The sequence below is a fragment of the Brachyhypopomus gauderio genome, chromosome 8 (assembly GCF_052324685.1).
Source record: "Brachyhypopomus gauderio isolate BG-103 chromosome 8, BGAUD_0.2, whole genome shotgun sequence".
Taxonomy (NCBI): Eukaryota; Metazoa; Chordata; class Actinopteri; order Gymnotiformes; family Hypopomidae; genus Brachyhypopomus; species Brachyhypopomus gauderio.
Window position 1 is genome coordinate 3,044,617 of NC_135218.1, and position 18,048 is coordinate 3,062,664.

Here is an 18,048-nt window from a genome sequence, read left to right on the forward strand (position 1 = left end):
TCAGTTTTATAAATCCCGTACATTTACGATAGTCTCTGACTTTGCAACAACACACTAAACTTTTGTGGAGTAACAATTATTACACTTGCATATAAAATAATGAACATGACTCTACCAGTATTCATGTTTGAACAGAAAAAAAGTGCCACATTGTTATTGAAAATCTTCAGTCAGGCTTTCGAAAGACAGAAGGTCACAGTCAAAGCTCTATAATGAAAGATGATACCACTTGATGATGATGATGATGATGATGATGATGATGAAGATTATGATTCAGTCCTTAATCTGATATTGGCAATGTATGATGATTATTCATTATTATAATCTGTAGTGAATGTTATAGCCTAAGATTCCTAACATTTATCTGTCCCATTAGTCTCTGGTTACTCCGCCCCCACGTGTGTCAATCACTCAGGCAGCAGTCTATCATTTTTGTGTGCCATTTTGCATTCGGTAAGCTGGAAAACGCCTCCTAGCAACGGTTACCATAGTGATTACTCACGTCATGCCGCAACGGTTACCATGGTCTTTATGACGTGGGGACCCTGTAAAATGCACAGGAAACCCCGGATAGATGTTACCATGGTAACTGTCGGGGTGGAGGGGGAGGGGTGGGGTTTAGAGGAAGCGGAAGTGTTAGCTCAAGCGGAAGTGGAACTGCCCTGAAGACCCTGAGCAGCGACGCGGAGGACAGGCCGACACTGCAGTCGTGTAGAGAACGAGCGGGACGCACAGTACATTTAAACGTGAGTTTGATGGTCATTTCCACTCGTGTGAGGTGATTGATGCTGCAGGTGTGCCGCGGGGCGTGTTGGTGGACGTGGGCCTCGTCGTTGTCGATGGCGGAGGGTCTATTGTGTGGTGGCCGCGGGTCCGTTAGGCCGAGGCGTGTTCGGCTCCATTATCCGCTGTTATACGCTTGAAATGGCGGAACGTGGTTCACACGTATCTACGGGCTCGATGAGGGCACCACACCGGTGAGCGGTACCGGTGTGTGGAAGAGCGCCGAGGGCGTGCAGGGCCGGTCCTCGCTGGTGGGCCTGGTGCGGCTGCGCTGTGTGCGCTGGTGCCGTGAGCAGTAGCGCTGGTCCGGTTCGACACCGTTAATGCCTCACGACGGCGCCGCGACACGGTGCCACCCGCTCGGGCCCGCCGCCGCCGGACGCGGCCCTCCGTCTGGGTCAACACCGCAGGGGGCGAGAGAGCGCAGCTGGCCGCCCCGAGTGAGGCGAGGAGCCGCCACAGCGCGGCGGTGTGAGCTGCTGCCCACCGGGCTGCCTTATACTCTACTGCGTGTGATGAATTAAACAAATACATCATTTGATCGTTTTAATATTAAGAGTTGTAATTAAAATAACGAAACATCTGCACAGTTGAAATGTGACTGCGACCGAATGATCGTTAGGCTGGACGTGTGTGTAGGCCTGTGGGTGTCTTCACCATCACGCTAGTCTCCATTACTAATGTCATGTCACTTGTTTCTACACATCCTAATAACTTATCTTAAAAATAACAGTGGCATTAAAGTACAGTGCGGCCATAATCTTGGATAGTGTACTAGCTAACGCGGGTATATCTGCGCTGGGTGGCAATTTCCGGATTAGGACCTTTGTTGTATTTGCTGTTGTGGCAAATGGTTTGTAACCAACATAGGTGGCCAAAAGTTGTGTTCATTGATCCAAGCAGCCACCGCCCTGGATAATTCTGCCCTGCAAACACACATCTACATAACTCAAGAACATGGGACAGATCACATCACTGTCCCATCATCAACTCTTTAAATGATGCCCTAAACGTGTTAGCATTTTACACGGCCATAGGAATGAACTGTTCTCTTAGAGTAGGCTTGGTTGTATCTAGCGATTTGTCTATGCAGTCAATACATTTAACAGAGCTTTTATTTTCAGGTTTTAAAGAATCTTCCATTAGAAATATTTAAATTGTTCAGAGTTATCTTGATCAGCAGCATGGAAATTTCAGTGTTCAGTGATATTCCATGTAGAATCATTTACCAAAATAATTTGCTTAAAATAAAGTCTGTTTACATGTGGGTCAAATGATGTGGAATAAATGCCAGAACTGAAATATTGGCTTTCTGATAATCAAATAACTGCTAGAAAAAAAAGCTTCTGAATCACAATATTTAAACTCAGGTCAACATTGTTTTACCCTGTCAAGCTGATACTAAGTGTCATTTCATTTGTTTTAAGAAGTAATAAGGTTTTGTTTTTATCTCTGTGAATAAATGGGTTTCACAATTTAGTATTTTCAGTAGCATTGGAATAGCTAGGGGAAAGTAGGGAAAGCAAGATTAAAGTCTTACTATATAGGAAGACTTTGAAACTCGTTCAAGCTTCATGTAAAATAAAAAAAACATACATTCAATATTATTTCCTAAAGAGAAGTGAAGACATGTGGCTGACCAAGCTCCTCCCTCCTTTATTATGCCTTCTACTGCGACTAGTGACAGGACACTCCGGCTTAACTTCCCTACAATATAACAATACATGGGATATAGTATTGTCTGCTTATTTCTTTTTACATTTGAACAGAGTCAAAGTGTATGAAAGTTAAGCGTATCTATTCAGTGAGTCAGGCTGAACATAAACTACCTGTCTTCTGAACATGTTTTTGGGCTCTTTTTTTTATAAATTACCTGGTTTTTTTGCAGGTCACACAAGATTTGCCATACTTCTGAATACAGTAATTACAAGTGGATTTACTATATAAATGTACAATAAAAATGTATAATCCAGCTAGCACCAGCCCTTTGGTCAAGAGCAGTTTGTTTATTGTTTAATAAAGACTGCTGCAGCATACACAGGGATACAGTATGCCTACAGTATCTACAGTAAGTCAACTGATTTCACACTTCAGTACTGGAGCCAGATTTGGATTTCAACTTGCACCTGACCGTAAAATGTAGGACATCCTGTACCCTGAGTGCAGCTTTAGAGAATAGCAAAGTGATCACTCACAATTCAAATGTTATTCAACAGCACAAAATGTCGAAAAATAATTCTATTAAAATTGTATGTCATGTGGATGCATGCAGGAGGGGAAACTAAGTTCTCCCATAACAAGGTCTGAATCTAACATTTGTCCACTGTGTAGCTCATACCTAGCAATGTGACCCAAAAAGCTTACTGTGTGTCATAGCTTGTGAGTATTCAGTAGACAGCAGGTGTTTTACTTGATCACAGTCCTTCACTGAGTTGTGAAAATGAAGTATTTTTACATCAGATTTGTTTTCTAATCTAAGGATATTTCTGACACATTTTGAATTACATTTTAATATTCCACAACTAACTGGTCTCACTAAAATTACAACCCTAAATGTTATGGAAAGATTTGTTTTTATTTCTTTAAAGATCTACAGAGACATCTTGCTCATGTTTATGGACCGAAGAAGCTTTTTAACATGAATCTGTTATGACGAGTTGTCAGTTCAGTACAGCGGTTGAGCTCAGTTTTTGACATCTTTGTCCTGATCGTGCAGAAATTCACTTTTTTCTGCATTATAAAGGTCTGCATTACCCATGAACTCTGATTAGCATGTACAGATGTCAGTTTTTCCTTCTATAATCATTGCTACCATGGTAACAACTCTAACGGTGCACACTCTGGATGGGAATTATATTTTCCCCCAGAAATGCAAAAAAAAAATCCATTGAAATTGTTGATGCCATTCAGAAATGAGCATTATTTGTATTATAAGTATTACTACAAAAGTTGTATTAAAGGGCATTTCAGTATGCAGCCCATGGTCAACAGTGCACTGATGCATAGTTATGGAGAATTTGGGTGTGTCCATAAGTTTGATAATGTCTCAAGGAAATGATAAAATTTAATCACATGAAACTACACACACAGCAACAAGAGATCAGTGCAGCATGCTACACACCCAATGATATCAAATATCAGATGGACCTTGTAGCATCAGACAGACTTGATATAGATTGAAAAGGCTGTATAAAACATTAACAAAGATTATCTTTACACTAATTATACTAATCGCTCTCATTGAAGATGATCTTAAAATGTGTTTTTGGGAAGTGGAGTTGTGATTGAAATCTGTTTGCTTTGGCCAGTCCAGTTATAGCTTTTAGGATGAACATGTATTCTTAAAATAGACCTAAATCTGTTTTACCTCTCCATCCTATAGAGGGAAAACTGCATTTCTAGGCAGGTTAAAACTAGCTTCAGCCTGCATGTTGGTCATCACTGCGTAGTGTTCGTTGTAAACGCAAGTCCACCAAACGTGGGTAAACTTCTCTTAAGATGCATTCACATTTTGTCCTGCCCCATCTCCTCTTTCACTTTTTTTTGTGGCATAGAGTCAAATAGGAACCACCACACGGTGCACAAATGGCAGCTGTTCTTTTAACAGCACAGGAGCGTACTAGGTCTTTTTGCATAGGTTTTTTGACATGCTGAGCAATCGGAGTGAGAAAATGACACAGGACATTTAGATATATTAATCTGCCAGGTGGTTTATATCCTATGTGACTCACAACTGAAGCAAATACAAGCCTACTGTTGATACAGAATTCAAGTATCATTAGACAGTTTCCAGTAGGTAATTGAGCAGATACATGTGCATGTCAGTTGAAAGTTCTTCAGAGACAATGGAGGTTAAGAGCTTCTTCCTTGTCTAGTGTAGTGTGTCCATTTCATATTGCGATAAGTACGCAGGCCTGGCACACCAGTCTTTAATAGATAATTGTCTGTACTGTATGTACTAGAGACTAGTGCTGAATACAGAGAATGGGGCATTACTTTTGCTGGCAAATATGTCTGTTCAGCATAAATGGGTTGAGAACACCTTTTGGAGTACTCAGAAAGGACCCAATCAACTAATGGGGTCATGGCTTTGGGTCACAAACAAGACTTTCAGTCATTTATATTGACTGTCTTTGCTTGGATAGGCTTCCTTCTAAAGCTGATGAAATTGCCATTAATTGTCAACCTTCCGGTCCCAAGTCTCATGATTCTTGATAGAAGCAAACAATAGCAGCCTCAGAATTTATCATGCAAGCACTTCCTCTAGAGGAAAGGCATTTTCACATACTGAAATACAGAGAACCGTTCAATATACAATAAAGAAAATCCAGTCCCATCTGTCAGCATTTTATTTTTATTTATTTATTGTTTTATAAGGGACTGTGTTGACACAAAGGTGTTATCCCTTTTTACCAGATCTAGCAGAAGGGGATTCTTTTATGACTCTTATGTTTGGTGTAATTTCATTCACTTTGGAGTTTTTTGGTAGGCAACATATTTGCTGGCTTTGCTGAAATAATCCACCGTAATGAATGTAATAATAAAAAAAAAATGTCAGGCAGGCTCTTGACAATGATGTGTTTTACTACTGCTAGATATCCTGGTGGTGCTCAGAAGCCCGTCTTGTGTGATTGCTTCTGAGGTGACCTTGGTGTTGGTTGCTCCAAACATCTTCATACTTCAGAGCATGTCCAGAGTCTGCATATAGCTGTAGTTTTTCAGCCAGCAGTTATTGGTGCAGCATCTTGCAGTTGTTCTAGTATCTTACCTGGCAGGGGTGAGACCATGATCAGGAAGGTGGTTTGCCCAAGGTGAGGCTCAGCCATTGCAAACTCTGGCTGTGCTGACCCAAATGTGGGAATCTCGACTGCATAATTTCTGGTAGTGGGGGACTGCGTTCGCGCTCTCCCCTGATATTTTGGGGGCAGTCATGGTCTGGTGGTAGGGAACTGGTCTTGTGACTGGAGGGTCATGGGTTTGATTCCCAGACCTGAGACCATGACTGAGGTGCCCTTGAGCAAGGCACCTAACCCCAACTGCTCCCCGGGCGCTGGGCTAGGGCTGCCCACCGCTCTGGGCATGTGTGCATCACAGCCCCCTAGTAATCGTGTGTGTGTGTGTGTGTTCTAGCTGCACAGATGGGTAAAAAGTAGAGGACAAATTTCGATTGTGGTGAAAAAAATCACAATTGACAAAATGTGGCACATTTACATTTTACATCTCTGTGACCACGACAGTTTTGTAGTAATCGGGTCTAGCTGGTGTCTGAGTAGACCTGGTGTGATGCCAGTTTGATTTGTAAGGTTTACTGAAGACTGATATTTCATAGTTGCCTTACAGCCTCAGTGCTATACACATTTTTGCAAGTCGTGCTAGTGAACAGTGAAAATGTAGCTACGCTTTCATTTTGGGCAAAGCAGAACATCGTTAATGAGAATATTAATAACAATAATAGTAGTCATGAAGCCAAAATGTAGCTTTTATTTTTCAACAAAGCCTTTAGCTAATTTTCTTGAATGGCAGTAGTAAAGTTTTGTCCAGTTTGGCTATACCAGTTAGTTACATTAAAGATATCTTGAGTGACTCCTTCACCCACTAATGTGCATTTCAGAAATGGGGAACCATGTAAGGTATGTGTTACATGGCCATAATGTAACTATGCAGAAATGTCCATGAGAGACCACGCACAGTCAGATTTATTTTAAAAGAGGGTTTGGAAGAACATTCCACCGCTTATAACCTTTTTTGATTAAGGTTATTTCTGATGCACCATCCTGTTCTGAAACGTTACACACAGCACTAATTAATAGGGGAACATTGCCATGTCATTAACCAATGCCAGAAGCAAAGACCAGTGAGTTATACAGTGAATACAACTTTTAGTAATGTCTCTTATAGATTCAGCTGTTTTTATCTAACCCTTTAATTCAGAGGAGTAAATGTGTTTTTGTATGTTTTTTAAACTCATTATTGATTTATTTGGAATGTTTAGTTATTTGTAATTACATCTGTTTTGAATTTGCTTAGGAACTGAAAATTGGGCTTGGAAACAAGATTTTAAAAAATGCTACTTAAAATATGAGAGTGGTTTCCTTGAATCTCTAATGCTTTGTGGATCTGTTCTCCAGTGGTCCATATCCTCTTCAGCAGCCTGTTCCACACTCTCACATCACCTCCTCTTCCCACTGCAGCCTCAACATGGACAAGAGTGACCTGGTGCAGAAGGCTAAGCTGGCCGAGCAGGCAGAGCGCTACGACGACATGGCCGCCTCTATGAAGGCCGTCACGGAGGGCGGGGTTGAGCTGTCCAACGAAGAGCGCAACTTGCTGTCTGTGGCCTACAAGAACGTGGTGGGCGCCCGCCGCTCCTCCTGGCGCGTCATCTCCAGCATCGAGCAGAAGACGGAGGGCAACGAGAAGAAGCAGCAGATGGCGCGCGAATACCGTGAGAAGATCGAGACTGAGCTGAAGGACATCTGCAACGATGTACTGGTAAGGACTGCTTACCGGTGGATCTTCAAGTGTGTGTGTAAATCATCATAAGACCTACAAAGAACAATTTACATTTTTAGTGCTTTTACTTTACATGTTAGTTTAGTATATAGGGAAAAAACAAGGTATGTTTGACCTTTTTGTATGGATAGTTGTTTAGCATTACAGACTAGTTAGCTCTCTTGGCAAAAAAAAAGTTACTGTCTGGGATGTTGATGACTTCATTCTGACATTAGTCCTTCTCTTGTGTTCTTCCAGGCACTTCTGGATAAATTCCTCATACCCAATGCTAGCCAGGCAGAGAGCAGAGTGTTCTACCTGAAAATGAAGGGGGACTACTACAGATACTTATCTGAGGTGGCGTCTGGAGGAGAAAAGACATGTAAGCAGAGTCTCTTAGCCTTTTTTTGCCATCTTAATAGAGAAAAGTATTTTACATGTTTTATAAATCATAGTAGAATGTAGATGAAATGGAGAAGTTAGAATAATGATTTGTTATTTTAAGCTGCATATCTAATGTATAGGCATGTTTATATACTAAGAAACACAAGCATATTTGGTGAAATTGTAAATACGGCACTAAAGACCACCAGATAAGTGTACCTTTGTCCTTAATAATCTCTTTCATTAATTGTGTTTTGCTTCACTCTACAGCCACAGTGGATAAGTCTCAGGAAGCTTATAAGGATGCTTTTCAAATCAGCAAGACGGAGATGCAGCCAACACACCCCATTAGGCTGGGTCTAGCTCTTAACTTCTCTGTTTTCTACTATGAAATCCTCAACACCCCAGATCAGGCCTGCAATTTGGCAAAGACGGTAAGAACAAAAGTAATATAGTTTAACACACAAAATTTTGATTATAATTGTCTAATGAACCCTTTACTCAGAAACTCACCATATTTAATTAACTTTGTAGAATATTTAAAGGTTCAAGTAGAGAGACCTTTAAAATGGTTAATACCTAAACCACTGTTGTTCATTGCTGTAGGCTTTTGATGAAGCAATTGCTGAACTGGACTCTTTGAATGAGGACTCTTACAAAGACAGCACTCTCATCATGCAGCTACTAAGGGACAACCTCACTGTAAGTATCTACGCCTGCATTATGAAACAGCTCCATTATTCCCATTATGTGGACGGTTTCATAAATTGAATAGTTTCATAGATTGAAGTTACATTTCAGTTTTCTTATTTCTGCATGATCACTGAAAAGAGTAATTTTAAATTTTGATACATTTTGGGAAAACGTGCTGAGTCAAAGGTATTGCATAACTGCAGTAACCTGCTGTTGTAAAATATTCTCAGTAAATTGCCTGATGCTTTACAGATTTGTGCATTAGTTGTTTTTGTACTACACCTGTCTTGTTTCCTGGCTCCCATAATAAGCATAGTAAAGAAATTCTAAATATTTCTCTAGAAAGGACATGACTTTGTTTACTTGCGTGAAATTGTGAAAAATCAATGGAATTCCCCTTTAGACTTGACTGTAGATTACACTCCACTGTAGCTCTTGCAGAGCTGCTCTGTCAATTCTTTGATGTAATGGCACAGATTAACCCAAAATGCTTCTGAATAGTGTAACATCTATGCAGGCTGGAAGTGTAACATTTGCTTTGTCTGTCTTTTGTAGCTGTGGACATCAGAAACCCAGGGTGACGACGGGGATCACGTCGAGGGGGAGAACTAAAGGCTTTGCACTTCACTGTTAAATCCGCCCACACTCTATCTTACACATACAGCCCATAGTACCCTGCTACATCCACTTCACTATGACTCCCCTTTCTGTATGCTAAGCAGCATGAATTGTACCTGACCTACAAGTCTGTGTCCCTCCTGAGATCAAGTGACAGGGTAACCTTTGGTTGTTCGAAATATTTCAAACCTGTGTGTGTGTGTGTGTGTGTGTGGGGAAACTTTAAAAGAAAAAACAAAACACAAAAAGGTTAAATAGAGGCCATTCTTTTCTTTATCCTTAATTATTTCCTTATTATTTTTTTAATAGATAATTGTTCTCTGACTATCAGGTAATGCATTAGCCCCCCTCTTCTCATGTAGTGTACTGGCAATTGCTGGTTTTATTAAAATATTATTAAACTATCCAGTTAATTTAACAAACACTGTGATGCTTATTTTTCCCTCACTTCTCCACAGATAACCGAATTGTGGATAATTGACTTTTATTGGAGAAGCAGTACAATTCTGTTGCGATCTCATACAGAAAGGAAGCAAACAGGCTGTATTGTGACACTGACTAACATCCATTACTGTTGTTGATGTATAATGTTCGCCAATTTTTTTTTTTTGCATGAGTCTAAGAACGAATTAAAGGGACCTTCGGTATCGCCATTCCACTTCAGTTTAAATAAAGAGCTGAAACATTCCATCAGTATATAACATTGACCGTAGACCATTTTTGATCAGACTGATGAACTGTCCTAATTTGCTGCCAAATGGACCGTTAGCATAAAGGTGCTGTTTAATGTCAGTTTAAAAATGTTGACATTCTAAATTTACTTTTCCCAATTATCTTTGCATAAAAAGGTATATATAGCTATAAATTGGTCTCGAACTGAAATGTAAACTACTTTAAAACAAATAATCTAATACTTATTTTAAAGTTTCCAGGTTCTTTGCTGATGGTCCATGGTGTAATCAGTGCTCATTTCCCCTTCAAACTGTTAAACTAAAATGGAAACTATATTCAGGCTAACGTGGAGCTATTTGTGGTTTGACAGAGCCTGTATTCCCGTCAATGGTTGAGATTGTTGAGGATTTCCTGGCTGCTTATTCATCTTGGCCCAGAATACTTGGTGGTGATTCTCCATTGAAATATTATTAATTTTTTCTTTTATTGTATTATTTTTAAGGGATAGGATAAGGCATAGTTTGCAGCTGGGAACAGATCCATTCTGTGTGGCTTCAGCTGTACTCGAAGTGCACTGGCACTGCCAGAATTTTCTTCAGAAAAATGTGGTGCTCCAGTTAAGCCAACATGAGTTCTAGTAATCCAAGCTCAACTTGTCTTCAGAACAAGCGTGAGGGTATGTAGACGAGTCATTGCTTGCAAGAGACCTTGCACTTTGGAAGAGGTTAGGTTAGCTGTTCTCATCCAGTGTCACAATACCTTGTCACATCTCCATAACATTCCACTAGGTGTAGAACTCATCTGTCTCAAACTGAAGACAATGTTCATGCACTGAAGAAAAACAGTTTTTCCCCTTAGCTGAACAAATAGCAATTCTACGCTTGAGAAAGTACAGTAGTGAATGTGGAGCCAAGCCTGTCTGTATATCTGGTATCTCCAATTGCTTTGTTTTTACTGACCAGTATTCTGCCTACAGTTAGCTTCTGTGACGGTTTTATCGCTTAGCGCGCACGTGGTTGTGAAAATTTAGACTAGCTTAAGAAAAAATTTTAAAAGACAAAAAAAAAAAACCTACTACAACCTGGTTATTGACGTAATACTAGATTTGTGTATGTCTTTTAAACAGTTCTAGTTTCACCTTACATGTTATAATCAGGAAAATGTAAAAGACAATTTAAAGTGAAATAAAAGTTTTATCAGTTCCAGATTTCCCTGCATTGTTTTTGCCAGTGTTCTCTCCTATGTATATATAAGGATTCAGTGCTTTTAATGTACTTCCACATACAAGCAAGTTATGATTTTAATGCAGATGTATGTTACTCTAAAATCTATCCTAGTTTCAGTCCTTATTCCTGCAGTAGTTAGAAATGACTACAGTACTAGTTTGTTATATGACCATACAAGTTTTATTCCAATCTGTCATTTGACTTTCAACAAAAATGCTATAATTCCCAAAGTAAACCAGTGGTTCTAAAATCCATATATCCTTAAAATTACAAGCTGAAGCATCTGCTCATTGGCTTACAAAGCAATAATCTAACTTGCAACCTTTTATTTCTGTATACAACAGCACACTGGAAATGTTATTTGCAAGAAACGGTAAATTTTACTTAAAGGTTTATTTGTGAGTTAAGGGCATATTACCATGTTATACCCAATTCAAATATGATCATGCATTAAGCACAAATGGAATACATGTTTAGAGAATCATTCTGACAATGTTCAGTTCCAATAATCAAAATGTTTATTTGTTTTATACCCTGATAAAAGTACAAACAACTGCAGTGTAATAAGATACATTAAATAACAACCCTTAGTTTTCCAGGCATCTAAAAAAGCTAGGGTAGTTAGCCTCACTGTTTCAACCAACACAAAAGCAGAAGTGGAGACACACGTTTTTATAAGCACTAAAATAAACGCGTCCGATTCATGCATCGGTATCAAGACAGCATCCAGATGTGCTTCCATAAGAATAAAAAAACGCCCACAATCAATGCACAGTAAAGAAGAACTTCAAGATGCCTTTATGAAGTGACGACTTGCCCATTATGATTCAATTAAAATGTTTGGAGTCAAAGTCTTAAGGGGTGACGCAGCTTTGAAAGGCAGATGAACTTGAGGCACTTGAAGAATTGCCTTCCCTATGTCTGTGGGAGTCTTAAAGTTATTTCATCTTCTGTATTTCCTGCAGTAGCTTCTGGGCAGCTGTATTATTTGGCTCGATTTTGAGCAAGCTGTTGAGATCCTCCACACAAGCTCTTTTATCCTAAGGGGAAACAAATATCATTAACAACCATTAATTACAACAATTCCATTTCAAGACTTGAGGCATTCCAGCACAGCAGTTTACCATTTTGCTTGCTGACACACATGACCCAGTTTGTGAAGTACTTAAGAAGCACTTGACAATAACGTATGCTAGAACAAGGATTTAAAGGTATCGTGCAATGCACAAGGTCTTCTGGGACCAGGAAACTGGACCAGAGTAGCACCCTATCAAAAATAACAAGTGGTAAAGAAGCTTTTGCAGTTTTCCGCTACCTACTTTGAGCCCCATGTATGCCTGTGCACGCCTATACAAGGCTTTAATGTTAGCGGAGTCCAGCTGAAGAGCTTTTTCACAGTCCCTCACAGCTTCCTTGTACATCTTTAGAGACAGGTAGCACAAAGCCCTAGGTGCAGACAAAGTTAACAGTTTGAGCTTAACAATGTTGGAATTACATTTTCCGAGCAATGATTAACCGTTCTGGAATGAACTCAAATGGAGGATGGAGGGACATACGCGGGCATGGTTGAGAGTTTTACCTGTTTGTGTAGGTTGTGATCTCTGTGGAGTCTTGACTCAGAGACTGTGTGTATTTCTCTATAGCTTTCTTGTGCTCTCCTTTCTTCACGAAAGCATTACCCTCCTCCTTCAGTAATTTGGCCTTTTTGACATCACCAACCACTACAAGTTAATCAAGATGTGACTAAAATTCATCAAATCAGTCACATTAAACTGAATAAGACACTTTTAGAGGCGACATATGTTGTTTAACCTTGATTACTGTTTTCCTGAGTTCCATTCTGCTGTACAGTGGGGGCTGGGCTTGCAGACTGCACTAGCTTCTGTTTCATGGCTATCGGAACAGTGGGGATCGGAGGAAGCTTCTCTCGCCAAGATGGTCCATCTATGTCTGTCAGGGCCTTTGTCATTCTAAATGGAAGGCAAAATTAATTCCAATTTGTATGCAATTTCAGTTCCCTTGCAATTAAAAATAGTATACCAATGTATCATCTAACAAAATAGATTTATACACAGCTATCGAAATTTACAAATTCACATATTTGTCTAGTTTATTGTTGTTTCCTTTTTATCTTTAATTTCCTTTAATATTTTCTTTTTGTCTTTTTATCTTTTCTTCCTTTTAATATATATTTTTTAATTCTGTAAAGCACTTTGAGTTGCATGTATGTATGAAAAAATAAATAAAGATTATTATTATATTTAAAGGCGGGGGTAAATTAAATTCAAGAATACTTGGCTTGGTAGAGAACTCCCAACTATGCAATGAAACAGGAATAATGCTTAATAAACAACTACCTGTTGGTGCCATCGTGAGCTGCAGGTAAGTTGCAATCTATCTGTAAGGCCGTCTTGTAGTCAACATAGGCTTGTCTATATCTCTCCAAAGCCTCATATGCTGTAGCACGGCGAAGCAAAGCTTTGATTCCAAATGGGGCCAGCTCAAGAGATCTGTTAGAAACAAAATCATTCAGATAAGAACAGAGGACCTCGGTGGTGGCTGGCTAAGAGCCTGGGCTAGGATGCTGCTCCCTCTAGTGGAAATTGTTATTGTTCTTTGTTTTTTAAATAATCTAAAAACTACTTATATAAAATGTACTAGGGGAACTAGCTTTGTGGATCACTAACATAGCTACCTTGTTATGCTAGTAGCCTGATAACATTAGCTAGGTAGCAGTGTTTTCAATGTGGTTCTGGAGAACTGAGCTAAGATGAGATCACTCTACAACTGCAAAATTTAGAGAACTGTAATGTGTTAGTATGAGCTTTTTCACTTCATAATACTAAATTATAGCTAGATGATAAGGCCACTGCAATAACTTTTAAAATGCAAGCCTTCCATTTGTTTTAAAGGGTTTTACTTTAGTTAACTAAAAATTCATGATTTTCACTGTGAGCATTAATAAAAACAACATAAAATGTTCGCTAAATCAAGTACAGTATACCTAAAAAAAAACATTTAGTCTAAGCTATTTAAATTGGCTAGAGTCATTAGCCAATTATTTTGAAAACTGATTATTAACGTGATATTCTGTATTCAGTTATGTTCTTGTTTTTCACAGATACATTGGTATTTATCATTCTTAGACTCTAGGAAGGTCAGTCATCTGGGCAAAAGATATCTGCTATTGAAGAATACCTGTGCTCCAACATAAAATAAAGGCCCTTTTCAGGCCCAAGACACACACATCTCCTTCAATTTGGTAATACGCATAACTTGAAAAACAATTACAAGCAGAGGAATATCTGGAACTTTGTACTAAACAAACATATCTGATCTTATGGCACTTGTGTGAAACTTACGTTGTGCAGTCCTTAATGCATTCACTGCAGTTTCCATCTTTCAAGTAACTGGCTGCCCGGTTTGAATGCAAAATACTCAGATCCTCTTGGTTCTTTTGACCTGTAAATGTAATTGACAGCTGTGCTTTTCTTTATATTGGTTTGACGAAGACAAGTCTTTAAAGTTATACTGTGAATCAAATTTAATTGATATCAATCTGAGCAAAAATAATGTTTATAAAAATAACATGCCACATGACACTGTTTTAGGTTAAGAAGCATAATGACTAATGACGCTCACTGACAATGGGACAGCCTAAAGACTCCCTTGGCAGCTATGACTATGAAGATCAAAAAATAATCAGTTCTCCATACTTTGATTACCTAATACAGGTACACCTGAACAGAACAAAAACTTGGTCTGGATTGAATGGCAGAACCATCAAGTACAACCTTCAAAACGTACAATTGTGTTTTAATTTCTGAGACAAACCTAGGCCAGAACTCGAACATAATCTATTCTTATCAGTTTATAATTTTATTTATGGGAATTCACTACTCGTGTGTTGTTCTGAGATCATGGGCATACGAATTTCCTCAGAAATAAATTACTTTCGTTTTCACACGTCGAGTATCGATACGATCTCGCCCCATTCGTTGAAGAAAGGTGGTTTAATTGTATTTGCCTATAACACACCCGGAGTAAAGCCATTATCAAGCCTTAATACTTTTTATTCTTCTTAATGACAGAGCATCGATATATTTGCTTTCTGCATTTTCTTCTGGTTACACAACATTTTTTCAAAGAAACCTAAAGTTACTGAACACAGTACAACAAAACGTAGAACCATATTGGGTTGAGATCAGATACAGGTACGTGTGGTAGATATGATGAGTCACGGGGTCAGTGCGATAGCCAGGTTAGCTGCGATAGCCGGGTTAGCTTAGCTGCGATAGCCGGGTTAGCTTAGCTGCGATAGCCGGGTTAGCTTAGCTGCGATAGCCGGGTTAGCTTAGCTGCGATAGCCGGGTTAGCTTAGCTGCGATAGCCGGGTTAGCTTAGCTGCGATAGCCGGGTTAGCTGAGATGCGATAGCCGGGTTAGCTGAGATGCGATAGCCGGGTTAGCTGAGATGCGATAGCCGGGTTAGCTGAGATAGCTAGGGTTAGCTGAGATAGCTAGGGTTAGCTGAGATAGCTAGGGTTAGCTGAGACAGCCGGGTTAGCTGCGACAGCTATGTTATATAATGATAAATAGCTGTGTTCCGCACTAGCTAACTAGCTACCCACCCACTGACGGTCCTCGGTAACCTACTCTTACCCGACTTGTGTAAGGCGTTGATGGCCTGGCTGTACAGCGACACCGCTTCTCCGTACTGGCCGGCCTTAAAACGCTCGTTCCCGGCTTGTTTCAGCTCCGTCCACGACTGCGACCGCCGCTTCTGAGGCATTTTAATCACGCTAGCATCGCCGCATGTAAAAGAAGAGAAGGGTCGTCATTAGATAGTGAGTGTCTAGCTGTCCGGGTTGAATTTAACCAGGCAAAAATGAGCCTAGCGAGCTACATTAATAAGTCATGAAATATCGGCGTCTTACCGGAGAACTGTCGCTTGAGAGGAGATGAGTGCTGGTAAGACGTTAGATCTCCGTTATTAACCGGGATTACTGCCTGACTGGCACGGCTAGCTAAAACCCACCAACACGTATATTCACGTTAACTAATGCTAGAACCAGCAACAGATTAATAAAATGTTAGCTAGTTTCCTATCTGCCCTGTCTGGTTAAACATTCAAGATCCAGGGAAATAAAGTTTCTAAATTCTCTAGTCAAAACGCCACCCAAATAAAGTAAAGACTAATAATCCAATATTATACTTCAACTAACACGTTAAACCCCTAGAAACACGAGGTAGCTGTGTGCCCTGCTCAGAGAGACCAGCGGCGCAGTGGCGAACTGAACCCGGCTCGTGTTTCAGTTTCAATTCTCAGCTGCTGTGCGTCCTGTTCATGGTCCTGTTCATCAGAATCAGAAAAAGTTTTATTGTCAATGAACAGGGTTCGCAGACTAGGAATTTGCTTCGGCATGAAGGTGCAACATAAAAACAAGTAATATAAATAGAATTAATAAAATGAATAAATACAGAGGGCAATGTACAACAACAGTACTATATACAGCATTGCATGTGTAGTAGTGCATTTCAAGTAAAGTGACCAAGTAAAGTGACCATGGCAGGGTTGTAAAGAGATAGGTGACATGAATATATACTGTTCTTGAGTCCAATGGCAGAGGGAAAGAAACCGTTCCTGTGGCGGGAGGTTCTGGTCCGAATGGACCGAAGCCTCCTGCCCGAGGGGAGTGGATCCAATAGTCCGTGTGCGGGGTGAAATGGATCTGCTGTGATCCGATCCGCTCTCCCCACAGTCCTGGAGACGTACAGTTCTTGGAGAGATGGGAGGCTGCAGCCTATCACCTTCTCAGCTGAGTGCACGATGCGCTGCAGTCTTTGTCTGTCTCTGGCAGCGGCCCCGGTATACCACACCGTGATGGAGGAGCTGAGGATAGACTCAATGATGGCCATGTAGAACTGTACCATCAGCTGGGCCGGCAGTTTGGCTTTCCTCATTCTCTGCTGGGCCTTCTTGATGAGGGAGCTGATGTTCAACCTGGATGACCACCTGGGTGATGGTGGTACCAAGGAACCGGTAATAGTCCACAGTGGTGATGAGGGTGTCCATAAGGATAAGGGGGGACAGGGGGCTTGTGGCTTTCCTGAAGTCCAGTCATCTCCACTGTCTTCTGTGCGTTGAGCGCACCAAGTTGCTGTTGCTGCACCAGGTCACCAGCCGGTCCACCTCCTCATCACCGTCAGAGACCAATGAGGGTGGTGTCGTCCGCAAACTTTATCAGTTTGACAGTCATGGATGGAGCTTCCATTCATGGTCCTGTTCATGGTCCTGTTGCTATTTCGAGAAATAAGGCCAATATCTCTGGAATCCCGAGAGCGGTGCGAGTAGAGAAATATCAGTTAATAGAGAAAATAATATATACATAGAAATAATAATATATTGTTTATCTTCTTTAACAAGAGCCATAACTGGAAAATGTACAATTCATACATACAGGATTTTTTCATTTCCATGCACTGAAAATATTTAAATCGTAAAAAGAGCTATCGATGTGGTTTAAATGACAGCTATTTTAATAGATTTTGTATTTGAAATGTTGCTGTTGAAATAATTTAAAACTAACAAAAATAGTTTGCAATGCTACGATTTTTTAAAGTGGTTCGTTAATATATTAGTCGCCCTGGTGTTATGACAATGAAAACGCGATCTATTGATCTAGATTTACTAAATAATATTCGTTTAGCTTCTGAAAGACTTTAAATAATTATAAAAACATTAAAAACAACCAGGGTGTGGTTAATCCCCTAAATGAAACTGCTTATGAATCAGTCAACATGAGAGGTGGTCGTAGTCCTTTGTGAGTTTCATTGTGACCATTGAGATAACTACTATAGCCTACCCTGCAACTGCTCTAGATGTGCTACATGAAAATGTATCTACACAGACACTAAAATAACTAGCACGAAAAATCTAGCACGTTACCATCCATTACACCTCATGCATTTCTGCAGGAGTTGGTTACTGAATTTCTTACAAAAGACATTGGAGATACCAAGAGAAGCCTTGAACTTTCTAGCCATCAGAATTAAGGATTAGTTGTTTTAAAGGATGTATTTTAATCAAATAGGCATTGCTATTTGTTTGCATAACTAGTTGTTTAAATGAATGAAATTAGGAATTAGCAATGAAGTGAAACATAAAGAACTGATGTACC

General features: G+C 39.9%; 2 protein-coding genes and 1 pseudogene across 2 annotated transcripts; 2 read left to right on the forward strand and 1 right to left on the reverse strand.

Moving 5' to 3' along the window:
• The first annotated feature begins 613 nt into the window (after positions 1–613).
• ywhaba (tyrosine 3-monooxygenase/tryptophan 5-monooxygenase activation protein, beta polypeptide a) lies at positions 614–10,849 on the forward strand. The gene is made up of 6 exons (XM_077013816.1): positions 614–746; positions 6,975–7,275; positions 7,534–7,657; positions 7,930–8,093; positions 8,266–8,361; positions 8,908–10,849. Exons 2-6 carry the CDS (start codon positions 6,982–6,984, stop codon positions 8,962–8,964), a joined length of 735 nt encoding a protein of 244 aa, XP_076869931.1. The 5' UTR covers positions 614–746; positions 6,975–6,981; the 3' UTR covers positions 8,965–10,849.
• On the forward strand, positions 5,544–5,696 carry LOC143522259 (U1 spliceosomal RNA; annotated as a pseudogene).
• Positions 10,850–11,368: 519 nt separating the features above from the next.
• tomm34 (translocase of outer mitochondrial membrane 34) lies at positions 11,369–16,197 on the reverse strand. The gene is made up of 8 exons (XM_077013815.1): positions 15,805–16,197; positions 15,530–15,669; positions 14,231–14,330; positions 13,226–13,378; positions 12,681–12,838; positions 12,448–12,589; positions 12,188–12,314; positions 11,369–11,908 (listed from the first exon to the last, which is right to left on the reverse strand). The coding sequence occupies exons 2-8, from the start codon at positions 15,657–15,659 to the stop codon at positions 11,807–11,809; spliced, it is 912 nt and encodes a 303-aa protein (XP_076869930.1). The 5' UTR covers positions 15,660–15,669; positions 15,805–16,197; the 3' UTR covers positions 11,369–11,806.
• Between the last annotated feature and the right edge of the window lie 1,851 nt (positions 16,198–18,048).